The sequence below is a fragment of the Pempheris klunzingeri genome, chromosome 13, assembly GCF_042242105.1.
Source record: "Pempheris klunzingeri isolate RE-2024b chromosome 13, fPemKlu1.hap1, whole genome shotgun sequence".
Taxonomy (NCBI): Eukaryota; Metazoa; Chordata; class Actinopteri; order Acropomatiformes; family Pempheridae; genus Pempheris; species Pempheris klunzingeri.
In genome coordinates this window covers 12772156-12798027 of record NC_092024.1, presented here as the reverse complement: position 1 = coordinate 12798027, position 25872 = coordinate 12772156, and the positions used below count along the sequence as shown (strand labels likewise).

The window sequence follows — 25872 nt, the reverse complement described above, 5'->3', positions numbered from 1 at the left end:
AACTGTCTGTTTTGTGTTGTTTCTTACAGGATCTGAAAAAGCCTTTCGACAAAGCCTGGAAGGACTATGAGACGAAAGTGTAAGAACCTAATATGTACACTAAACAGTTTTTTTCATATTGTGCATAAATGGGTCCAGATATTTGATGGCTTGTTTGTTAGAACATGCTGACCAAATGCTTAAAACTTTGTGATTACACGGTCACCATTAGTTGGAGTTTATCAGTTCAACAGCTCAACCTAGTCTTAACTTTTAGATTTTTAAGCCATACGTGTGTCAGTTAGTATGTTACAATGAAATGTGCCGTATGTGTCCTGTCTCTGTCTCAACTAACCACTCTCCCCCTCTAACCTCTCCCTGAAATTACCTGTCAACACATCCATGATAATGTGAATAACCAGCCCTCACCGTCACCTCCACACTGAGACACCATTGTGATTGTGCATGCGAAGAACACATGACTTTTTATAGCACTTTCATGTATTTTGCAAGCTGCAAAGGACATTCTTTACTGAAAGGGTAATACATCTTCTATCCAAGCCGTTTCGATCAGACAGTACAGGCTTTGTACTGACATCGAGAGATCAGCCGGATGCTATGTGACTGTTCCTGACTGTCCCGACTTACTCTTATGATTTGACTCTATTAATGACAAGCAGAGGTCATCAATAGAGTCGTCTTTATCAGTGATCCTCTGGTCTCTCCGATCTCTCAGCTGAGAGATGAAATTATTTGGTCTTTACACAGCACTGATTTCCAATTCCTTAATTTGGTTTGCAAGCTCTTTGCATCCGACAACTGAGTTTGAATTCAGTCTCCATGCTGCAAGTTATCTCACTTTCAATGCTGTGGAGTCATGAAGAGTGGTACATGTGAAATATAATTATTAAAGTTCAGATACTTTTTCCCAAATTTGGATGTAGAATGGATCTAAAAAAAACTCAAAGATGTGTATCTTTGTCTTTATTTCCTGATTGGCGAATCACTTCCTGAACTGACAGGACTGAAAGTGAATGGATTCTCAGCCGGTCATCAGCTCAACAACTGTCAGCTTGGCTGGCGGCCAAACAGCCTGGCTAACATGTGTCTCTCCATTAGTTGCAGCCCTGATGATGCTGTAATGCTGTCGGGGCTGAAGATTCATGTGCTGACAAAGGCCAGCAGTGTACTCCAAAATGGTTAATACTAAATGCTGCCGGAAATTACTTATTATTTATGTCTTTAAGGCTAATTGTTTCTGGTTTTCCGACGATATCTAACACAATTTCCTTGGATAAAAAAAAATGTTTTTTGGAATAGATAAAAGAGAAAGAAAGCTGACTTTCAATGCATCTCCTCCCATCACAATGCACAGTTCATGTCATTTAAAAAAACCTCAAGTCAACGTTGGTGTTTGTTTGCAGCACCGTACTACACAGCCTGTGTGAGCATGCCAAATTTAGTTTTATTTCTAGTGTCCTGCCTGCCTAAGAGCAAATATTGACAATAGAACTGTAGCTCGGTGTGGCTGCAGACTGAAGTGTGAAAAAGTACTAAATAAAGGGAGCAATATGGCAGTTGAGAAATGCTTAGAGGAGACCTCACTCCATCTTAAATAGTTCATTATTAACATCCCTGAAGTTAAGTGAATCTGCCCACCAGAGCCACTGTAGAAGACTACTTAACATTCAGGCTTGTTTTCCTGCAAAAAAGCCTGTAAAAACGTGTAAAGAGTTGTAATTCACATCAAACTCTGGCAAGAATACATGAGTGCATTACTCAAAATGTCAAATGCCTTCAATTTATTTTATTACAGGTTGTTTTAAAATATGGCTCATGCAGTCGCACCACTTTTTGCTCTTTGAAGGAGACATATTATGCTCATTTTCCGATTCATACATCCGGTTGGCATCTTATTACCAGAGCTAGCGTTAGCCACATAGCAATCTTTTCACTGGGCAAGAATTCCACGCTGCTGCAAGGCTGGAGGAGGTCACATGATCAGGAGATCCCTGCGTGTGACTTCACATGAAAGGCCAAATCTAAAATGGAGCATTTTCAAACGCATGTACAAGAAGATGGAGCAGGAGAAAAGGAGAGAGGATGGTCTTTTCTCATGGTTTGAGTGTCTCCAAAGACGCCAGGGACCCACATTTTTGTTGAAAAGACATAAAAGAGTGTCTTTTGCATAATATGTCCCCTTTAAAGTTGAGTTTTGGAGCAGCCTTTTTGTATTTTTGTCATGAATTGTACTGAGCCTAGCTGCAGGTCAGACACAGTTGAACATGAGGGACTGAGGTCTGTCTTGATGCACATGAGCCAGGCTGAACAGCTTTCAAACGACTAGCAGTCACCAACACCAACACCAACACATTCGTCCCGTCTCTCTGAGGGGCAACAAACTGCTGCATCCTTTTTGTAGGGAATATGCTGTCAGAAAAAAAAAACAGCATATAGAAAAGAATGCCCTGTTGCATGGATTGGTGCCTCCCCTCCCGTGTGTGATGTGTTGTCCTGATTGCCCGTGCAAGATACTGTATGCAGAGTTTATGGTCTTTGTGAAAAATCAGCCCTGAATACTGACTGTCAGGCAACCAGCTGGATGATGTATAACTTTTAATCACTAACCTCATTTGCATTTGTTTCATACAAGGGCTATCACCAACCTTTTAAAACGCTACACCCATAACTAACCCTAACCTTGTCTACTTGATAATACCTACTCATAACCAAAGACCTAACACACACCAGGGATGGGGATTGCTGGGTTCAATTGAAGTCACACCGGCTGACATCTGTCTTCTAATTTCTTCTGCTTTATGTGCTGGTTTTAATTTCCAACATCAATGAGAAACAACAACGAGTGTTTAAATTTGCTAACAAGTTTTATGCTAATCACGCAAAAGTTTACACCCTCCAAAAGCACTGATGATCTTCATACACGTTAACCACAGACTGCGTGATTTACACTCGTCTTATGACAATTTTTACAGCACAGATAGTTTTTTCAACGTTTCAATGGTTCCTTTAGTGATGTTATCAGATTAGGAACCTCAAGTGTTTAACCCTGTGCACAGTGCCGTGCCTTTTATTAACATCACTCTCTCAAGGGATGGATTTATTCCTACATCGATGGTGATGATGTAGATGTTCTTATGGCAGTTTTGTAGGAGTTTGCCTTCCATCATAATCAGATGTTGAGGTTAAATGTTAAGGTCACCTCGCCTGACAACAGAAAAAAGAAGTCAAGTTTGAAGATTGCTTAGTACCTGGGTGGCTTAGAGGAACCTACACAGACACACTGACATGACTGTAAAACCAATCTGAGTCATCACAAAAACTAAACCCTCTCTAACACATAACAGTTGAATCAGTAGAAATCAGAGACTTATTTTGCCAGACAGCAAAAGAGCTGATTTTACACAACGCCACACTTGTTGTGCATTTATGGTGCTGTTGTAGATGTGCTGTGTGCTCTTTGACCCCTGTGATGTCACTTCCTGCCAGCACCAAGATAGAGAAGGAGAAGAAGGAGCACGCCAGGCAGCACGGGATGATCAGGACGGAAATCAGCGGGGCGGAAATCGCCGAAGAGATGGAGAAGGAGAGGAGATTCTTCCAGCTGCAGATGTGTGAGGTTAGTCGGGCTAATGACTGGGAGACAGATGTTTACTTAACAACTAATTTAAAACTTGAACTCCCCACTTTCAGAGAATGACCGCACACAATGGTATGTAGCAGTGGTTTGGAAAAATAACCTGCAAATGTCTGTCATTAGATTGATTGTATGGCCTTTTAGAACACAACTCTCTGATTAAATTTAGTCTGTGCCTCTGAAGTTTTACTTTAATGAAGCTTTAGTTCAAAGATAAAGATTTATTACATTGAAGTGTCAAGACATGAGATGAAAGGGGTCTCTATGTTTGGGATGGAGTTGTTTTTCACTGAACTTGGCCTCACTCTGTCTGTATTCAACATGCTTACAGTATCTCCTCAAAGTCAATGAGATCAAAATCAAGAAAGGGGTGGACCTGCTGCAGAACCTCATCAAGTACTTCCACGCACAGTGCAAGTAAGACATACCTGTGAACCCTAAAAACACATTAAGTTCTATTACAGTTTATTATAGTTGCTGGGGATGCAGAGAAATGTGTTTAGGACAATGTTTTGCTTTTGATTTGTGAACATTGAATGCATAATGTCCAAATGCAGACTAATTTTGTGGCAGTGCTAATGCACTCTGGTCATGTTACATTCATGCGCTTCCGGTTCAGTTTCTTTCAGGATGGCCTCAAAGCCGTGGACAACCTGAAACCCTCCATAGAAAAACTGGCCACAGATCTGCACACGGTGAGAAAAGCAGCAGCTCTGGTATCTCCTCTCCTTCACTTGACCTTCATCATTTCTATCATGTCTTCATCACGCGTGTTTCTTCTCTCTGTTTTCCCGCGTCTCGAACTGTTCCTTTTCGACAGATAAAGCAGGTGCAGGACGAGGAGAGGAAACAGCTGACTCAGTTACGAGACGTCCTGAAGACAGCACTACAGGTGGAGCAGAAGGAGGTAACACACACAAACACACACACAGCAAAGAACTTGTCAGTCAAATATCACATTTTAACCCTCTTAATTCCTATAAATGTCCTCTATAATCTGATTTTATTGGATATAAACAAACAAGAACCTCACAACTGTTTCTTCTATTAAGTTTAACACGGTCAGTACTAATGTGGGACTCTATCAGGGTTTTGCTCCACACTAACAGCTGATTCATAAGGAAATTTCGGACTAAATTGCTTGTGAAAATGCACCTCCGCTGTGCCTTGAATAGACTGAGGTGTTTTCCTATTTGTTTCATACACACATAGCTATTTTCCCCCACTACCTCAGTGAGTAGATATGGTTTTTAGCCGACCCCCGCCCTGTGCTTAGGGAGATATTAAAAATGCTGCACCTGAAGATTGTTCTCTTCTTTCCCTCACTGCCTCCGTCTTTTGTGAAACAAGTCTAGGAGAGTAAGTGGGTTTTTGAAAAAACATTTTCTGTGCTTGTTTGCATCCTGTTCTCATTGTGGTGTCGCCTCAGTTGCAGTGTTAAATCAATAGTTTTACTATTCTTTTACAGCAGAAGATAATCCAATGCTTTTATTCAAATATGACATTGCCATATTTCGCTGCTTTTGGTTATTTTATTTTTATGTGCCATTTATTTTGAATGACTTTTCAACGAGACAAGCTGGAGCTGCAGCTGTATTCCTGCGCCTCCATGATTATCCTGTTTGCTGTGTGTGTGTCTGCTGATAACGGCACACACCAATAAAATCAGTGAAGCCCTGTCGACGCCTGCCGTCAGAAGTCGTCCTCTCTGTTTCCCGTAGTGTTTCCCAGAGAGGAGATGACGTCACTCATGAAAATATCTGGCCTTTGTGTGATCCTTGTTCTTGTTACGTTGCAGTCAAACCTGAACACCCAACAGATAAATCAATTTAAATTTAATTTAGTTAGGGTAATGTCTGTTAAAGCTGCATCCAGAGCCAGGCTTACAATCAAAGTGGGATTTGTCTTTTGATACTTGCAGAATTGCTTTGTGAGATTTTGAAATGGCAGCTTTTGGCCTTCTGCTGTTGCAGATTCTGATTCAGAGGTGTAAAAGCTGTTATTTTCCTATCCCCATGTCTACAAAATCATTCAGGCTCACAGCAGCACTCCTACTGTTGTCCATACTTGCTTTGAAGCTCTCAGTGGACCCAGAAGCAATAAATCGGAGCCATTTAATGCTTCAGTGACTGCAGTTTGATTTGCAAAATCTAAGTGCAGAGCCTGATTTTTATTTTGCTTTTAGGTTGTGTTAAGGCTCTGATTTGTCGTCTGCTTTTGTGTGTATGTGTGTGTGTTTTCTAGGATTCACAGGTGCGGCAGAGCACCACCTACAGCCTGCACCAGCCACAGGGTAACAAGGAGCATGGCACAGAGCGCAGCGGGTACCTTTACAAGAAAAGTGACGGGTAGGTTTTTAAAATAATTTAAAATTTCAAAAGGTCAGTTGTGATACTGTAGGTGAAGGAATACTAGGTTATTGTTCATATTTTTATTTTGTACTAAATACAATTAAAGTAATTTTTTGATACTAGAAAGTCAAACGAAGATTTGAACTTATTGCAGCCTACAATTATTTAACTGCTGATTACTTTCTCAGTTGGTCCATTAATTGTTTTGCCTATGAAATTTCACAAAATTGCAGAAAATGGCCGCCACTTTTTCCCGGAGCTCAAGCTCACATCTTCAAATTACTTCTTTAAATGCCTAAATCTTAAATTTTCAACTTATATAGTGCTATAAAACAGAAAAGGAGTAAAACCTGCATGGAGAAGCTGGAACCAAAGTTTTGGATTTTGAAATGACTCAATTTTTCAATTTTTCACAGGTTGAGGAAAGTGTGGCAGAAGAGAAAGTGCACAGCAAAGAACGGATACCTCACCATCTCACATGGCACAGTAAGCAAACCACAGCTCTGTTTCTTTGTCTGACGAACGGCTAAACACAAGCCAGGATCGATGTGGTCGCTGTGATTAGAACGTGTACGCTTGGCTGCACACACATATGTGAACAGACCTCCTCACATGCTTCGTTTAGTCTTTGACGTCGCACACATATTAGAGTTTCAGTGTCCTGGCTGCAGGCCTTCTCCCCTTGCTGGTCTTTAGATTCACCCATTAACCATGAATACATTAACAGGCAGCAGCAGAGAGCTCAGCTCCGAGTTCACGAGTTAACATTCCTCTCACGTCGCCGCCTCAGCTGAATCTCTTTACACATGAAATCTGTTTTATTCCCATATAAAGATTTAGCTTTGACCCGGTCAGCTCAGTTCATCTCACACGTAGCAGCTTATCAGATGTTTCGTTTGGCCCCGGCAGCAGTCAGATACGGTTAAACACAACACTCTCGCTCATTTATTTTGTTGTTATTGTCACCTCCCTCTCCCCCTCTCTGCTCTTCGCCTCTCTCTCTCTGGCAGGCTAACCGGCCACCAGCTAAACTCAACCTGCTCACCTGCCAGGTGAAACACAATCCTGAGGAGAAGAGAAGCTTTGACCTCATATCCCGTAAGTTCAGCAGTCTCTTCCTACGTCCCTCCCCCTCATTTTAGATGTCACTGCTCTTTTCACTGTCACTCCTTTCCCCCCTTTCTTTTTTCCTTCCTCCAGTCTGTGTACGTTTCACTCAAATGCCTCATTTTAATTAGCTCCATTCATCCAGGAAGCAGCAGGCCAGGGTTTGTTATGCAGCAGTTTGGATTTCTAATGTTTTTCTCTATTGAGTGAGCAGCAGCAAGCCAAAAATTAGCAGATTTTCTAACAATGGTCATCTTTTATCTAGTATTTAGTCTCAATAATAGAGTGAAGCTGAAATGGAAAAATGACACACTCTTCAGTCTCTGAGAAATTGCGATGGACGTGTTTCAGTACTGACATTTATCAAGCAAAACATCTGCAAATCAGTCAATAATGAAAACAATCATTGATTTGTTTGGTCCTTCTTAAACGGTCCATTCTTGTCAAAAAAGTTAAATTAAAAGCATTTTTGAAGCCGCACTCTGCAGACTTTATTTTCTTTTCTGACTGGACTGTGAGATGTATTGTGAGACTCATTTAATGGTACAATTTAAGCCTCTCTCATCAGCAAATCGACAGTAGAGAGGTGATAAGAAACGCTTGGGGAGAGAGAGAAGGGGAGTGACATCCACAAACATTAATTGAAGGTTTTTCCACGCGTAATAGACACTGGCATTGAGGTGGAGAGGCCAAGCTTCAGCCTCTGGAGACATGACATAGTTCTAGTTTCTTTGGATACAGGGGCGTAAAAGTAGTTGTCATTCACATCTGAAGACAGAAATAAGAGCCAAAAGAGTTGTTTTTGTTTTTCTGTTCAGCAGTTCATCCTCAGTCTGGCCTCTCAGCAGGATAGTTTGATGTCCGCTGTAGGGAATCTCTCCGAGCTTTTTACTCCATCTCTGCTGCTCTTTCATGTTCCCTCTTCTTGTTTCAGACGACAGAACGTATCACTTTCAGGCCGAGGATGACCAGGACTGTCAGATGTAAGTGCCTGTTCCTTTCTTCCCTAAATGTGTGTGTGTGTGTGTGTGTGTGTGTGTGTGTGTGTGTGTGTGTGTTTTCAGTCTTGTGCCTAAGTGCATCCTGTTTACCACCTCGGCCACTTTCCACACACTTCCTACCTCACGCCCAGTCAGACGCTTGGCATTGTCTTTACCTCCCGCCCGTCACCACCCTTTTACTCCCATCTTCTCTCCCTTTTTAACTCCCTCCATTTTTCTTCACATTACTTTCTGCCACGACTGCTCCCACCCCCAACTGTCAACCTACTTCTCCTTCTCCTCTCATTATTCATTATTCTCATTTGCATCTGTCTTACTTAATTCTCCCGTCTCCTCCTCCAGCTGGATCTCGGTGCTACAGAACAGCAAGGAGGAGGCGTTGAATCAGGCCTTTAAAGGGGACCAGCATGTCGGCGAGAACAACATCGTGCAGGAGCTGACCAAGGCGATCCTGGGAGAGGTCAAGAGGATGACGGGAAATGACGTGTGCTGTGATTGCGGAGCGCCCAGTGAGTGGCAAAGACGCCTCGCCTCACAACAGTGATTGACAGCACGCAATCAGTGATTTAGATGATTGTTGATGACAAGAATGATCACACCAGTAGTTTTGCATGTTTTAAACCAGTAATCAGGTATAATAAGCATATCAGAATCAGAATTCCTTTAATAATCCCCAGGGGAAAATTGCTTTTGTTACACACAGCTCCAGAAGAATAAGAATAAACTTCAAACACAAAAATAAAAATATAAATATATAAAAAGTATGTATTAAAAAATTATGTATTAAAAATTATTATTACAAATTATTACACAAAGGTAAATTATTGCACCAGGTGTATATCATGAGGATTAGTTTGATTTTCTACCTTCCTGAACTGCGATGGATATGGATGAAGCATGTTTCAATAATCTGAAGTGAATGAACACAAATTATTTGCATAGCAGTTCAACTAAACATTTGTGGTATGCTTTTGGAAAGAGTTTAGCAGTGATGTATATGCATAGTTATGAACTGAGGCATGCAAAACCACTGCTATGCTCTTGGATCACAAAATGCTGAAACTCTTGCATACCAGATCCTCTGTATTTGATTCTGTCGTGACTATGAAATCAGTTTTACTCCAATACATGGAGCCCCCAAATAATTTTCCCTCAAATCTCACAACATTTCCTCCTGCAGGGATTTGCTGTGTATACTTTTACATACCATCCACACACACACACAGAATCTAGGCCAGACTTAGCTACAGTCCAGCTTGGTCACTTCCCTCTGACATTGTGTGCTGTGAGATAGTAAAAAGCCTCTCAGGCAGCTATTACATTTCCAGAGCCCACAGCTTTCAAGGACACATCAAACTTGGCTCACGTGCTGCAGAAATTACTTTTGCTTTCGTGGTTTTAGCTCAAGGACAGCATGTCACCCATATTCTACCTCTTTCCCCTCATGCATCGTTTTCCTCCCTCTTCTCTCCATCTTCCTGACCGTTTTCTCTCCTTTTCTCTCTCTCAGACCCGACGTGGCTGTCCACCAACCTGGGCATCCTCACTTGTATTGAATGTTCAGGGATCCACAGGGAACTTGGAGTCCACTACTCCAGGATCCAGTCCCTTACTCTGGATGTACTCAGCACCTCAGAGCTCTTGGTAAACCGCTGTTTAATCACCTCACTTCCCCCGCTTTGTTTGTGATGGTTTGAGTCATCCCATTGTGCTGATTTTCCACGCAAGTCTCTGGAGATTTTTAGGCAGGATAAAACCAAAAGAGAGGACGGGGGGGGAGTACATGGAGCAAGGAAGACTGCAAAGGAAAGGAAACAAGAGACTGTAAATGGAGAGTAGCATCATCCCAGGCCTCACTCCTCCTCTCCTCTCCTCTCCTCTCCTCTCCTCTCCTCTCCTCTCCTCTCCTCTCCTCTCCTCTCCTCTCCTCTCCTCTCCTCTCCTCTCCAAGACCTTTGGAAGGCTCCACGCTCAGAATAGCGAAGATTTCTTCTGGCTTTTCTAATCACTGTTTGGTTTAGAGATTTACCGCCTGTGGGACAGTCGGGATTAAATGCTTCCAGTCATGATTGCTTTCCTCGGTGTTAAGACGCCAGTCGCGGTAGCCGCAATCAGACGGGCGTTGTGCAGTTTATGGGGCACACAGTTTGGGATCTCTACGGCATCCTGATGGAGGTGTGGGATGAACTGGCGAAGATGATGACTCGTAGATTAATGCATGCGGCGCAGAAAATGGTGTGACTAGTTTTAATGTGTGTGTGTCTGTGTATCCATGTCTGTGTGTGCTCCACAGCTGGCCAAGAATGTGGGGAATGCAGGCTTTAATGAAATCATGGAAGCTTGTTTAAGTGCTGAAAATGTGGTGAAACCCAACCCAGCCAGTGACATGTAAGTCACCCCTCCAACCTCTCTTCTCCACACGCCATCTCTCCCCGTCACTGTACGACTCTCTCTCTCTCGTCTCACTTGCATTGCATCACGCTGGTGACACCATTGCAACTCTTTACAATGACGTGTCTCTGATCACTATATTATTATTATTATTATTATTATTATTATTATTATTATTATTATTATTATTATTATTATTATTATATGCGGTCAATGTGTGCTTGAAGGCTGTTGTACTACCTCACCAATCATCATATTATATGATATTTTAGCAAATTTGCAGATTGATCACATGATTTTTCTACTAAAGGCTGGAAATCTCAAATGAGTAGCAGATAAAACCTGGAGGAACATTTTGCAGTGGCTGTGTTTGCACCTGCTTTGCACATGTTCCTCTGTGAAAAGGGCAGCTATGTATTTTTTTTTTTCTCAAACCCAAGAAAGGGCATTTTCTAGTTAAAGCTGAGTAGTAGCATATATTCAGCTGATCAGCTGATTTTGTCACCAAATGATAAATATTTTGATCTACTTCAGATGATAGTTGCTATAAAACATCTATCTCGAGTTAACAGAGTACAAATGGATTATACAACAGTATAATTTTGTATCATGCTTTTTATGATTTTTATATCTGTGCTTTTCCTTGCAATTTAAACCTAATTATGAAACTCAATCAAGCACTAATCAGTTGATCCCAAAAATCGATTCTTCATTGTGTTTATTGACCAGTTATGATCAGTGGCTTTACTGGTGTATCCCCAGTTTTAATAGTTTTAATACACAATCACGTCCATTCACGTTGAGCCCATCAATTGTCCGTCAGCTGTGACTGAGCAACTGCTTCTTCACATCTCCCTCCAGGCAGGCGAGGAAAGACTTCATCACAGCCAAATACACCGAGAAACGTTACGCTAGGAAGAAGTGCCCAGACGCGACGTCGCGGCTCCACACACTGTGTGACGCAGTGAAGGCCCGGGACATCTTCTCCCTCATCCAGGTCTACGCCGAGGGAGTCGACCTCATGGAGCCCATACCTCTGGCCAACGGACACGTCAGTACACAAAGCACTTCACTCTTCTTTTAATGATGACTTTGAAACTTCATCCAGGTAGCTTTTCCACCGGGATTTTGACAACTTCCTCTCCTTGTAATCTGTTGCATCCTTCTTACTCTTCACCTTCTTCCATGATTCTCTGCAAACACCTCTTATTCCCAGGGGATTATGACTAAATGATGTAAATGTTTTATCTTTTTATTTCAGGAACAAGGGGAGACGGCCCTTCATCTCGCAGTCAGGCTGGTGGATAGAACATCTCTTCACATCGTCGACTTCCTCACTCAGAACAGGTGAACAAAGCGAGAACACGACAGAGGATGACAATACATTTGTACTCCGGTTTTATTCACCTACAGGATAAAATATGATGAATGGATTAGGACTGTTTCTGACTGTGGAGCAAACACCACCATTAGAAGACACCAAAAGCTGCTGGAATGATTTTCTTTTTGACACATATTCAAATTTTATTGGATTAACAGGGGTCACTTATTTCTTATTTTCTTCTTTTTCTGTCTTTAGATAGTTTGAGGATATTAGATATCCAGGGGGCTTGACAGGAGACTCCAAGGCTTCATTTTCACCTCCAGGGTTGAGATTGAAACTTTTCTCCTCTCTGTCTGTGTCCCTCTGCAGTTTGAATTTGGATAAGCAGACGGTCAAAGGAAGCACAGCGCTGCACTACTGCTGCCTGACCGACAACAGTGAATGTCTGAAACTGCTGCTGCGGGGGAAGGCCTCCATAGAGATCGGTAAGCAAGCACACCAGCACCGAACAGCACTGCTGTGGTGCGTTCACTGCCCGTCTCTTTCTTTCCTCTTTTCTCAGGCTTGGATTCAGCTGTACCATCTATTCTTAAATCCATCATAAGTTCACGTGTTTCAAGTTTTTCCTAAGGTTTAATAGCTCTAGTGCTAGTTGGCTAGTTGTAGGCTAGTGAGTTTTTAGACTAACTACTAAATCTGGTCGCAAGTCATGTTTTAGCTAATTAAGATTTATAAATAAGTGAAAGAATGCATCATTTACTTAATAATACTTAATGCCCACTTCAAAGTAAAATTCAGTGAGCCCCTGATCCATACTGGGTTGTTGCACTGGGAGCAACTGAGCAGAAATAGATATACACTATGGCTCGGAGGGAATGGAAGAAGAAAAGTATTGCGAGGTAAAGCAGAAGTGGTCCTCAAAAAAATTCTTGCCGGGACCCTTAAGGGACTCCGTAGTAGCACAGCCTTTCTACATTTTAGTAAATGTTCTGCATATTTCTTCCACCACTGTCTCATACAGGGTTTTTTCTCTCGCTGCCTCTCATCCCCACTCACTCTCATTCACATGCACCCGTTGGACCAAGTCTTTCAGGTTTAGTTCCCATAGGTGCGGGCTTTGCCAACGGACCGTGGCAAGTCTTTCTCACAACACCAATCTTTCTGCTGCGCTCTGACACCAACAACACAGCCAGATAATAGACAGAGAGAGGAGGAGGATAGAGAGAAACCAGGGAGTTGTTTAGTGTGGGAAACAGTCTGATTACACATTTCTCATGTCACAGTGAAATGGGAGGAAAGAAAATGGGCTGTGTGTTTGTGCTCACGTGGCGTGTGATTATATGTTTCTGTTGTTTTCCCTTCCAGCTAATGAAGCCGGGGAGACACCGCTGGATATCGCTCGGAGGCTCAAACACCAACAGTGCGAGGAGCTGGTGAGCTCACTATGTTTAGACTTGGCTTATGTCTGCAAACACACGGCCTCCATGCAAGAAACTGCCACTCATGAGTGTCCGTATGTCTTTGGATTTGTTTGTGTGTATAGTTGAACCAAGCGCTAGCTGGAAAATTCAACGCTCACGTCCATGTGGAATATGAGTGGTGCCTGCAGCACGAAGACTTGGATGAAAGTGACGAAGATCTGGATGAGAAGGTGAGACACACTTTTGTAAGCAGAAGGAAAATTTGCGAAGTGCGATACAGCTAGGAGAGAAAACAAGAGTAATACAGTAAATAAAAAGAGCATTTTTAAAGAAAAGTGTTTAAAATTTAGGGATGTTTAAACCTAAAAAACATCTTGAAGGGCCTTAAAGAATTTCTTTCAGAACTTCAAATTTCTTTTGTTTTGCTATTAATAAAAAGCAGATGCTGTCCTTCAAAGATTAAAACCTGAATTCTTTATTCTTTTTCTACTTTCTTATCCGTGCCTTTGGCATAGAAAGCATTCCCACCCCAAGTGTTTTTGTAATGATTTCTGCCTGAAGGTTTTTTTCTTTTTATTCTTGAAATAAATGAATTGTCTTTGGTGACTTTTTTTGTTTAGATTTTCAGTAAAACTGGAAAAACTGTTTGTCGGAGTGCGTCAGTTTGGGTAAAACACGTTTTTCGTAAGATCTCAGTTTTAGAGGCTCTGTTGAGGCGAAGACAGTGCCATTAGCACTGATCATTCAGCATTTGTAGGGGCGTTGGTTTGTTTATGTGTGTTGTCATTCAACCTAAACAGCATTGGTTGAGGAGTGGATTGGATTCTGTGTTACATGTGGAAATATTGCAGAAAGTTGACACATTTAATGGGTTTAATGGCTTAATTTGCAGGCTTTTGTGAATATTTTAAGATAATTACTGTGATGACTGGTTACTTTTTAAACCAAATATGACTACTTGAAGGTGGCCAAACCACAAAAAAAGAGAAGGAAAGACTTGATGATGGTAAAGATGACAAAGTTCCTCATTTAAGTAGTTGCTAGTCATGTTGTCCTGATGCCTCCTCGTGCCCAGTTTCTCTTCCATGTGCTCTAAAACCGTGTTCATATTAAACCCAGACAGTGAAGAGATAATATCTGATGGACCATGTCTGACCCGTTACAATTCTCACATTATGTAATCACAAGTCTCTCATCCTGACACGCATACCCTCCCTTTGGCCAACACTGATGCTCCGACCTCTTGCTGCCCCTCCAGCCCAGCCCTCATCGCAGAGATGAGCGCCCGGTCAGCTGTTACACCCCGAGCACCGGCGGTCTGAGCTCTGCGGCCCGCGATGCTGCCGGCCTCAAGGACAAGCAACGCTCCTACATGCCCAACCTGGTCAACAACGAGACCTATGGCACCATCCTGAACACCAGCCCGCCTCAGGCTAACACCACCTCTGCTCCGCCCCTTCCCCCGAGGAACCTGGGTAAGAATCAGAAGTAGAAGAATGAAAGTCAAATGTAAATTAAGAATAGAGATTATAATAAAGTTTGTATAAGTCTGATAACTTTTCTAATCTGAATCTGACGTCTTTGTCTGTTTTTGAGAAGCGGTGTGTCTAAAATATGCCCCAGACAAACAATCACATTTAGATCTACAGTATCCGTGGGGACCTGGTCTCATTTGACCCTTTAGCGCTGGCTTGTAAAACCTTTATGTTAATTACTATGCAGGCATTATTGTCTTTGACCTCTTTCAGTACCACAGATGTCTGTGGGTACTGGAGTAGAAAAGTCACATGGGTAACATATGGATGGGGAGCTCTTTACTATATAAAGTCACCCAAGTGACTTGAAATCTATATGGCAGGATTTTTATATGTTGAAAATATTTATTTTGGGAATCCACATTCAGCTTCATTAAAACAAAAAAAGATATTACTTCTGTCTAAAACCTTTACTGATGAATTTCTGCTAAAAAACTTCATCATAGCTTTACAGGCCAATAGACTTGTGACTCGTCCACCACAGTCAGTCTTTAATAACATTAGTGGCCGTCTGGAGTGCTGCCAACAGAGTGGAGGAGAAACAACCAGCTGTGTTGCCCACCTCGCCTCACCGCAGCCCCCAGCCCCGGCATTCTGCGCATTCCCTCTCCCCATTAACTGTCGCTCTCAATTACACTCAAAGGGAAATGGCTTGACTTCTAAAGTGGACGCTGGTTCTGGCAACATGCTCTCTCTCTCTCTCTCTGTCTCTCTCTCTCTCTGTCTCTCTGTCTGTCTCTCTCTCTCTCTCTTTCTCTCTGTCTCTGTCTCTCTCTGTCTCTGTCTCTCTGTCTCTGTCTCTCTCTGTCTTCTGACGTCTATCATAATAAACCTTCTCTTTCTCTGCCTCTGTTCCTCAGTCCAGTCATCCGGTATGGGGGGGATCGGTCAGTCTTCAGCATCCACCAGCTGGAAGCCCGGTTCTTTAGACCTGATTAGCCGCCAGCGGTCATCCTCAGACCCCCCCAACATGCACCCTCCGGTTCCCCCCATGAGACTCACTTCAACAGGAGGTATGGACCCCAATACACCCACTCTTCCTCCTTAAACTTGAGCACTGCGAAGGCATATTTTTATAGAATAGTGGAACATTAGTGTTAGCGTTTCTGTCAGGAGGCATTTAAATGTTCCATTTTACAATAACCAAGGGGCATACGCTTAGGACTTGTGTGTGTAATCTGAAAGGACTTACCAATTACACCTGCCTTAATTATATGAAGACAAATTCACACTGTTTAAAAATATAGGAATCAATCACCTGACCAATAACTTGCACACTACAGTCTCACCTCGCAAATATCAGCTCAAAGATCCAACATGCTGTTCGGTTTGCAACAATATTAAAGAAAAAGCGACCAAGTTGTGTAACTATGTGTTCCAGGTCTTGGTTCTGCTCCTGTGGCGAAGATGGAGGCCATGAGCATACAGTCCAAGTCGGGTCAGGCACCACTGGGGTCCAGAGCAGCACCACCTAAATCTCCTGCAGGGTAAATAATTAGAAATAATATAAAATCAGCGTAGACATGTAAATACAATGTAGTTGTTTAAGGCTGCAGTCAGTGTTCAGTGGCCTTTTTGAAGCCTCATTAGCCACACAGGAAGACAATAGATTCATAAAATTCACTCCACATAAACAACGTTATCCATTAGCGCAGGCGTCTGTATCTCGCTGTTGTGAACGCTTGTCTTGTAAAGTGTCGTCTGTTTCTCAAGACGAATGAGCCGGCATGTCCTCCGTTTAACCGCTTCATTAGCTTCCAGGCTAAGCTCTGCATCGAGCCAGACGAGCAGTAACTCTCCTCCACAGTCGGCCTTTTGTCTTTTTATCTCCCACAGGGCTGATAGTGCTGTAATAAATCTGTAACAGAGCTGTTGAGAGCTCCTAAAGAGCAGGACAGTTCTTTCTGTTAGATACTTGTCTTTATATGACTATTATTTTGTTGATGAGAGCACTATTTTCTACATTCTTTTTGTGTTTTACAGCAATGATAAGAACTTCAACAGAGGGCCTCTAAATCGAACACAATCTATTGAAAGACCGGGTGAGTATACAGATAACGGAGCCAAAATATTCTAACTTCTGTTGAATTATATTCAAGCTGTTTTACTCTCTCTCAAGTCCTGTTTCTTCTGTGGAAACGTTTTGTTGTCGTTGTGATATAATTTCCTCTTCCTGTTCCAGCTAAGGAAGTGCCAGGATCCCCCCCGAACTCCGTAGGTCAGTCTCTGCCTCCAGCCCCCATGCCGAGGAGGGCCTACCCAGTGAGTCCCACGTTCTTCCTCTCATTATCATCCAGATATTGTTGACTGTAAAGTGCTTATTCATTCATACTGTTGTAAGGAGTCACTGGCTGATTTTCCAAGTCATGGTTTATTCAGTTATTAGTGTTGAGTAACTCCCAGGTCGGCCTATTGTCTCAGTGTTTCCACTGTCTTGTGCACTAAATGTCCTTCCTGTGTTTTAACAGGCAAAGAGCTTCTCTCTCAGTTTTTGTAGAAAAGCTTTTAAGCTCTCATTTAGGGTTTTTCTAGTGCACAATAACGAAGACCAACGATATTTCTTTTAGTTTGTCAGTGAAAGGAGAATCCAACATTTATAGCAATTTCTTTCTGGTCTCATTTTGTGCCTCAGAGCCTCTCAGAGTTCTTCCATCCAGTAGTTGCAGATCTTTTTCAGCCGTTAAACCTTAATCAAAATCACATTTATCTTTATTGTGCAAAGATATAATTTCATTTGGTCAGTGGTGCACAAAATACACACAAGCAGTATGAACTAATAAAGAATTTATAAAGAACTTGCATGTAAGGCTTCCACTGAAATGGTTGATATCAGATTATATTTACAGAAGACAGAGTATTTTCAGCCATTCAGCCTTCAGAGCCCACAAATTACAAAATTACCTTAAAGGGCTTTACAATCTATACAACATACAACACTATCTGCTTTTAGAGCCTCAATTTGGAAAAAGGAAAAAATCTCAAAAAAGGAGCAATACCAGAGGACACTGTGCGTAATGGTCCCGTGGAGCTTTGTCCTGTATGTAACTGGACATCCCAATAGTGAAAAAAAAGTGAAAAGGAGACATAAAGAATAGATTGAATGTGTCACTGCATCTGCCGAACGTGATTTTCTGTCCCTTCTGCACAAACTTGAGCAAACCTGTGTGTGTGCTTTGTTTTGTCTCTCAGAAGCAGAGGCCGAAGCGAGTGAAAGCCATCTACAACTGTGTCGCCGACAACCCGGATGAGCTGACCTTCTCTGAGGGCGAGGTGATCGTGGTGGATGGAGAGGAGGACCAGGAGTGGTGGGTCAGTATCGCTCGTGCTGCCAAATTTGGTGTTTTTCAGTTGCGTGTTTTTGTATTTTGGACACATATCCATATGTTCTCAAGAGTAAAGCACAAAGCGCTCCCGGTCCAACTTGTGTCCCACTCCGGTCCCAAGTCGGTGCACTCGGTAACCATGGTGGCTGAAGCAAAAAGCCATGACCTCATTCTGGCCGATATCCCCCCTCCTCCTCTTTTTCCGCCTGCTGTTGCTTCCTCTGTGGAGCCTCTTGTGTGAACATTGACCAGCTGCAACTTGTTTTCCTCTGAGCCACCTCTGCAGATATGACCGTATTTAGTCACTCTCTCCGTGTCCCTGCATGGACCCCAAAGTCCCCTGAGTTCCCCGCACTCGGCAGCGATATCACTCTCTGTGCGCTGAAATATGGAAATAAAAGCACAGTAATGAGGCAGCGCCAAGACGGGATGAAGCAGCAGTGACTGTCACTGTGGTGCTCAAGTTGTAAGTTAAATCAGTCTCGTAGGGGGAGAACAAGCCAGTCGCATGATTCAAGCTACCAAATTCTTAAGAATGGGAGTATTTTGTAGGAGAAGTCAAATGAGTCATGTGTGAAGTGTATTTCGTTGTTTGTAGAAGTTAGAAGTTTTCATTCTGCTGTGTGTTTAATTTTAGACTGTATTAAAAACTGCTAATTGTACTGTATTTATTTCCTCAGTGCCTTTTCATGTCTGAGCTTTAGCTTCATCTAAACATTGCTGGAGCAGAAACATGTCCTAGCTTTTTATTTTCAGGTGTAGAAGATGTTTAAAATGGCTTAAATGGACATAATAAGTACTGTCTTCCTTACCGGCCAAGGTAATGTAATGTGGGAATGTCGTTGTAAGAATTTCTGAGATATTTATTGTGTTTTAGACTCTCATAGTCCACTCTGTGTGCTCCATTAGATGGTGTTTGTTAGGGCTGGATGTTGATACTGATCTCCCGATTCAATGCAAGTGTGATTAGATTAATTTACAGCATAAAAAAAATACAATATTACAGATTTATTTCCACTATGAAGACATTTTACACATCACACATTGATAACTGTGCCATTTATTACAAGTTAGAACAGTTTACACATTGTATTTAGTGCAAATGTCCACATACAGACAGAGGCAGATTATTATTTTTTTTTTTAGGGATCTGTATTGAGTCATTCAATAGGGATTGATCAGAAATGAGTTTTTTTTTGCCCAGCCTTAGTGTTTAGTGGTGGTTTTAATGTTGTGTTTCTGCTATAGGCAATATATTTTGTTGAAAACCAGTTTCATGATTTAGCGATTCAGTTTCATTCGAACCAAACCGACTCCAGTTCTGAATATTCAGAGTTGGCGCTGCATTTTGATCATCCTCTGACGTCACCTTTGTCCTGCTTCTTCACAGCTGGGTCACATCGAAGGCGATCCAACGAGGAGAGGAGCCTTCCCGGTTACATTTGTACACTTCATCGCTGACTGAGCGTTTCCCCTCTGCGGCTCTCAGGAAGCCCTACGCCACGCAGCGTCCCTCCTTCGCCCTTCTCTGTCTGCCACAACATCCTCCATCGCCCCAGTGTTTGTCGTCGACATCACCATCCTTATCATCAACGTCGTTCTCGGCGTCTCTGGCATCATCTGCGAGCTTGTTAAACTGTCACTGCTGTATCATCACCTCGGCACCAGAAAGTCTGGGTGTCGCTCCTTTCGGGGACCCGTGGGACTGTATGTGGTTTTACTGCTTGCTGTTAATGTTTCTGACGAAGACTCTTTAAGACTTAAAAAAAAAAACAATGATTGTAGTGGACGACCTCTCGCAATAAATGCACTTTCCTTGTCTTTATCCTTGTTACAACGTGAGACGACTTGTCACATAATGAAGGTTATATCTACAGTATTCATTTCATCCTTTTCCCGCTCAGCTGCGTTGTACAGACAAGACTAGAGCCACGTGTTTGAGCTTACTAACAACTATAAATGTGAACATTGTAAACATGCTTACATTCCACCTGTGTGCATGAGCGATTTTAAATGCCTACCTGCTTATAGGTGCGACTTTCCAACTCTGTAGTAGCCCTCCTGTTTGGAGGCTTTCCTAATGGTGCTAAGTTAACCCTGGAATATGCTAGAAGCTGCACCCAAGGGAGCGCTTCCCTGTCCCCGTTTTCAAAGACAGACCGGCCTCGAAACGGGCAAAAAAAAAAAGTGAAAATAGCCTCCAACTCATCACACCTGAGAAAAACTACTTTCTCACAAGTGTGTAGGGTGATGCAGCTGCAAATGAATTCCAAGCTATCAATCTTCTACAAATGCTTTCCCACACACACACACCACACACACACACACACACACACACACACACACACACACACACACACACACACACACACACACACACACACACACACACACACACACACACACACACACACACACACAGCCTGTACGGTTTCATTGTGGATAATATTGAACAGCAACACGCCAGCTCTTCCTCCTGCACTGACTGGAGCTGCAGCAGCCAGTAATTACCCTTTTATGCCGAGTTTGACGCCTCAGGCCGTCTTCGCCTGTCATCTGCCTTATTAGAGGAATAGGAAGTGTTTATGTGTGTGTGTGTGTGTCTCATCTGCTCACAATAAGCTGCGAATTAAAGAATATTGAAATAGGAGAAAATAAAAAAAAAAAAAGGAGAGCTTGGGAATGTGTTGTAAAGCAGGAGGTAGCTCTCTGACTTTTGTTGCTTCCCCTCTGAGAGCATTCAGACTGACAGGCTGATTTTGGAGCTGAGTTCAGTCTCTTATCTTTGACACTGTGTACAAGCAGGCAGAGAGACAAAGGAATATCCTCCCTACAGCTTTAGCCTCTCATCTCTGGGGTCCTGATATGTAGAAAGACAAGTTTATCAATAGTGTTATGAGAGAAATATAAAACACTCAGTGTAATTAACTTCATTTTGGTTGCAGAGCAACTCTTTCTGTTCATAATGTTGATATTTAGGCATTTAACCTGAAACCAGAGCCTTCTGTGGATTTGTGAATGACAAGAAGAGAAGCGTGTGACTAGCTGATCCGCTCCCTTCATTGTGTTTAATATGAACTCACTGGAAACAGGAAGATTTAATCTATTTGTGTAAATAGATTTGGTTTTGTTTTGTTGATATTTAAATGTAAAAAAAAAAAAAAGAGCAGAGCTAACCTGGACAGTAAATGTTTTTTTAATTTAATGAGCTGTGGTGATGAGCAATTACAGATACGACCTCAGCTGGACCTGTGTGAGTGTGTGTGTGTGTGTGCTGAAAACACACACACATAACTGGGAAAATAAACTTAATTCATTCTCATTAACTGTCTGTGGATCACTGCAGTGACTCTTAACTCTATTGTGCAAGTACATGGGGAAAATGAAACTGGAATAATAAAATATGAAATAATACAAGGCTTTGGTCTGTTTCTTGAGAGTACGAAGGAATTTATCAGGCATTTGTGCAAATAATAATGCTTTTACCAACTTATTGCTGGCAGCAATAATATTACAATACAATATTTCACTCTCAAGTCTTTCTTAGTCCAACTACTTTTTCTAATAACCAGACTTTTGCAAATGGAACACCATTGATTTGTCTTGGTAGAAGTCCAATGATGTATCAAGAGCGCCCTCTCATGGGGAATATTTCAGCATGTTTGCAGTGTAAAAACACATTGTGCCATAGTTTTGGGAAGAAATCATTTTTTTAGCAATATAATTTATCAGCCAAGCATAAAAGACACTCAAAAGAGAAGATGATGCAAAAAGAAAATAAAGAAAAACAAACAAAAACCTTCCACTCATTTATTGTACCAGATGAAATTCTTTTATTTCCTTGTCACACGTTTTTAACCAGATCCTGACCGGACCATGTTGTGCAGGAGGACCAGACAAAGAAGAAGAATTATTGGGGCTATTATTACGTACAAGGCGAAGTCAAGTTAGTACAACGACTGTAAACATGTTCATATGCTTCTAAAAGTCTGTTTGGTTTTATGTGTCAGCAAGTCGACTGGATCTGATGCATTTTTAATCGTTATGTTAAAAACGAGAACTTAACAAATCAAAAAACACATCAAGGATTCGTTACCAAGAAACTTGCTGTACAAATAAATTTAAATTAAGATACAATAAAAGTCAAAAAACAGTAAAGCGTCTCTATAATGTACCATTAAGTAAAATGTAGACCAACGACTGCTATTGTACCAGTGCTGTTCGTCTGTGAAAAACCCAATAGATCACACAAAGGGATACAAAAAGATTTCTAAACTTAAAGAAGGATCTGAGTGGTTTCCACATGAGGAGAATCGAACCGTGCGCATGTTGTCAAATCTGTGTAACGTGTTGTTTCTCCGCTGATTAATGTCTCCCATGAAATATGCTGACATCATTACAACATTATGTACCATAATTTATAGTAAACATGATTGATTCACAAGTGATTGCTGAAAGCTGTGTATTCCGATGCATAAAAAAATCATTTTCCTTTTCTCTGAAGTTTCTTTTTCGCTTTGGACTTTACGTGAAACATCTGAGGAATAAATGCAGTAAAGGAAATGATTCAGACGAGTTCACAATAGCTCGGTTTCGACTGCGGATTGATGGGAAGGTGATGGTACATGAATCATGTTTTTCCTGCAAACTAACATGGAAAAACACGCATTTGTATCTATTAAAGAAAGAAAAGTTGGAGAAAAGGGAAATGGTTGCGATTTCTCGGCAGTCACAATGGAGCCAAGGTTGTCTCCTGATTTACAGACGCTGGTTTTCCCGTTGTTTCATTTCTCTTCAAGATATATCTCGGCTCCCGTCCATCTCTCAGGCCTCAGGACTTGTCTGATGTCAGAGCGCAGTCAAAAGAAGCCGACAGCACTTTGCAAATGGACTGAGCCTGCTCCTGTTTGGACAGATGATAAAAAAAAAAAAAAAAACAGCATTCATTGACAGGATGGACGACCCCAGAAAGACAGATAGATTGTTTCTTTTTTTCACTATTACTGATTCAGTAAAATGTTTCACTCTGTGACTGATCACACTCACTGAGCTGCTGCACTGGTACACCCAGATGCTGCACTCCTCTTGCTTTGCGTCAGTGGTTTTGAGGGCGAGGAGATTCTTCCCCGCACCCAGGCCGTCATCGTAACACAACATTCGCACTATCAGGTACAGAGGGTGGCGATGCAGCACGTCCTGGCCACAGAGGTACAGTTAAAAAGCACTTTTACTAAATCGTTAGATCAAGCGTACATTTCATCTCCATTTGTATTACGTGGTTAAGAAAGATAATCATCATCGATCAGTGTGGTCTCAGAGTGCAGCACTACACCAGAGCTCTACTCAAAATCAGCTCACACTGCGTCTGTTCAAATGAAATGGGTAATGTGGATGAAACATCAAGGGAAATGCTGAAATATTTGAGTCAGCAGCTTTGCACAGAACCATGTCTGAGATATATATTGATGCTGAATTCATAACCATGGTGTTTGGCTGTATTGATGATGCAGCAATACTGCAGCGTGTAATCAATGACCATTCAAACTGAAGTATAGTAAATCACTTTTCCACTGCTTTTCTACTCACACACTGGTCCAGAGAGGCCACTTTGACTCCGTACTTTGACACTCCCAGAATCATCTCTTCTTCTCCAGGCACGAAGGGCAGCTTTCCATCTTGCTGTGAAAAGGAGCAGAATGTTTACACCATCTTCTCCTTCATGTCGTAAATTAGTGATGTGATATTGACTGCTGTAAGCCTGGAGGGGCTGGGAAAGCAATCCCTGCTGACTGAAGCGTGCCACTATCTTCCTCCAGCTTCGTACCTGAGCTGCATCGATATAGTTGATGAGGTCCAGCGGCGCCTGGAGGGTCTTGCTCATGTCAAACTGTAACTTCTCGATGGCTCCCACATACTTCACCCGGAACTCAGCACACGTTTCAGACGTGCTGTTACCTACAGAGGGCGTACATTAATAATCAGAAAAGAGAAGGGAAGGAATGAAAGAAGAGGAGAAAAGAGAGACTGACCTGAGCTCTTGGTGGAGTCTGTATCAAGGCTGGCGACAGTGCTGGATCGGGAGAGCCCCCCAAGACTTGAGTCCACAGACTGGACAGGAGAAGGAATTGGTTAAATTAAAGAAGGAGAAAAAGTGTCTCTGTCCGAACATTAGTGCGTGTGTGCATGTTGCTGTACTTTGCTTTTGGTGCTGATCTCACTGCTTTGCGAGCTGCTGCTGCTGTGGCGCTTTTTGACCTTCCGGAACATTGTTCACCATGACGACCACATCCAGCCCTCCAGCCTCGCCAACCTGAGTCATCACGGACCACAGCATTAGAAACGACACATTATAATATATTTATTCAGGAAGTCCCATTAAGATCAAGACCTCTTTTGCAAGTGAGACCTGAGAACAAACACAAGACAATTCAGTTTCTCAAAAGCAATTATCACACACACACACACACACACACACACACACACACACAGAAATCCTAATAAAAATAACCACAAATATGATTAAAAATATCAACAAGTAAGACATTTCAATCTCACAGAGAAATAAGTGTGTCTAACTTCAGTTTATACTGGAAATCAGTTTTTCCCAGTTCAGAGTTGGCTTCAGAAAACCAATCTATCCTGTAATCTGATGTCAGGATTATTAAATCTGGACTAAAAATCAACCGTGTTTCAAAACAAAAGCATAAATCCATAAGATTTTGAGCTCTGTCCTCAAAACATAAAAACTTTGTAAACACCGAGTATAAACACTAAAGTCAAAGTCACGTTTCACTTTCAATTTCACTTAACCATACTCCACTTTAATTTTGCAAGAGTAATTCAGCATTTTTAATTCATAGGCCTCTCCCTTGAAGAGGGGACATAAAAGAAACGCCTGCTTGTTATAACAATATATGTTAATATAACATCGTAATAAATAGTATATCTGTGGTATTTACAGAACTGAGTAAATAATAAGACTTCAAATGCTGGTAATATTTGTGGAAAATAACCAGCAGCTAATGAGGTCACAAAGGGGCACCAGGTCAAAGGGACACCAGTTTATCTGTTACACCTGCTAGTGTAACAGTATCTTCTGCCTCCATCATGTCGGAGTAAAACATTGCTGCAGCATCTGTGCTGGAGTAAAACATTTACAACAGAGCCGCCACGACTTAAATGACACACCAGACACCACCATCAACAGGTTACACCATTTAGCTAACCAGCGATAAGCCACATAATTAGTTAGCAGAAAACTCCTTAGCCATAAAGTACAAACCAGGTTTAAAAAATAAGCAAATGTTTGGATGAAACTCGTCCTACTCCACCTTAAGTGTCGAGCACCGCATTTATTTTCACACTTCACTTCAAGTTGAGAGAGAGAGAGAGACCAAGCACTTTCACAAGGGGCGGAAAACACACACGCAACATATTCAGTAGAGTTAGCCTACCTGCTTGTACCGTGTCCCACTCAGCGCGCCGTTTGGAGCTAAATTTCTTCAAAGGAGCTTTCTGTTTACCTTCACTTTGACTCTTGAGCTTCTCGGAGTTTCACAGCCTACACCCAACAACACTTAAAGGGGACGCAACGAATCGCTCAACCATTTAAGAAAAAGCATCTCTGAAGTTTAATATCGAGCCGAAAGGCCTGTGGGTGTTATATATTATTATCTGTGTATAAGGCTTGCTGTTTTTATACATATATTTATGATTACCGTGTTTCTTGTAACATTTTTTTTTTTTAATGTGAATTCGTTGTAACAAGAACGTACATTCCGGAAC

The 25872-nt window shown here is 41.9% G+C and overlaps 2 protein-coding genes across 2 annotated transcripts in view; one reads left to right on the top strand and one right to left on the bottom strand.

Annotated features, from left to right (window-relative positions):
* asap2a (ArfGAP with SH3 domain, ankyrin repeat and PH domain 2a) overlaps window positions 1-20129 on the top strand; it is a 52152-nt gene extending 32023 nt beyond the window's left edge. The window contains exons 5-28 of the mRNA XM_070841868.1: window positions 30-79; window positions 3487-3616; window positions 3966-4051; window positions 4254-4329; window positions 4455-4541; window positions 5879-5982; window positions 6402-6471; window positions 6996-7083; window positions 8027-8075; window positions 8436-8602; window positions 9604-9737; window positions 10387-10481; window positions 11346-11535; window positions 11746-11831; window positions 12178-12293; window positions 13174-13241; window positions 13352-13459; window positions 14488-14704; window positions 15625-15777; window positions 16146-16251; window positions 16748-16806; window positions 16947-17026; window positions 17954-18073; window positions 19478-20129. Coding sequence (XP_070697969.1) covers window positions 30-79; window positions 3487-3616; window positions 3966-4051; window positions 4254-4329; window positions 4455-4541; window positions 5879-5982; window positions 6402-6471; window positions 6996-7083; window positions 8027-8075; window positions 8436-8602; window positions 9604-9737; window positions 10387-10481; window positions 11346-11535; window positions 11746-11831; window positions 12178-12293; window positions 13174-13241; window positions 13352-13459; window positions 14488-14704; window positions 15625-15777; window positions 16146-16251; window positions 16748-16806; window positions 16947-17026; window positions 17954-18073; window positions 19478-19552 — 2514 coding nt within the window. The 3' untranslated portion in view covers window positions 19553-20129. The remainder of the gene's footprint in view (window positions 1-29; window positions 80-3486; window positions 3617-3965; window positions 4052-4253; window positions 4330-4454; window positions 4542-5878; window positions 5983-6401; window positions 6472-6995; window positions 7084-8026; window positions 8076-8435; window positions 8603-9603; window positions 9738-10386; window positions 10482-11345; window positions 11536-11745; window positions 11832-12177; window positions 12294-13173; window positions 13242-13351; window positions 13460-14487; window positions 14705-15624; window positions 15778-16145; window positions 16252-16747; window positions 16807-16946; window positions 17027-17953; window positions 18074-19477) is intronic.
* A 1767-nt stretch (window positions 20130-21896) lies between these two features.
* itgb1bp1 (integrin beta 1 binding protein 1) lies at window positions 21897-25630 on the bottom strand. The gene is made up of 7 exons (XM_070842343.1): window positions 25542-25630; window positions 24283-24397; window positions 24117-24195; window positions 23912-24042; window positions 23674-23766; window positions 23134-23283; window positions 21897-22990 (listed from the first exon to the last, which is right to left on the bottom strand). Exons 2-7 carry the CDS (start codon window positions 24352-24354, stop codon window positions 22919-22921), a joined length of 597 nt encoding a protein of 198 aa, XP_070698444.1. The 5' UTR covers window positions 24355-24397; window positions 25542-25630; the 3' UTR covers window positions 21897-22918.
* Between the last annotated feature and the right edge of the window lie 242 nt (window positions 25631-25872).

Bases quoted from the DNA above. Each gene is read 5' to 3' on its own strand.
- itgb1bp1 (XM_070842343.1), bottom strand. From the start codon at position 24,354: ATGTTCCGGAAGGTCAAAAAGCGCCACAGCAGCAGCAGCTCGCAAAGC. The intron at 24,043-24,116 runs GTCAGTCTCTCT...CGCCCTCTGTAG, and splicing joins AGACTCCACCAAGAGCTCAG to GTAACAGCACGTCTGAAACG. The intron at 22,991-23,133 runs GTGAGTGTGATC...CTGTCCAAACAG, and splicing joins TGTACCAGTGCAGCAGCTCA to GAGCAGGCTCAGTCCATTTG.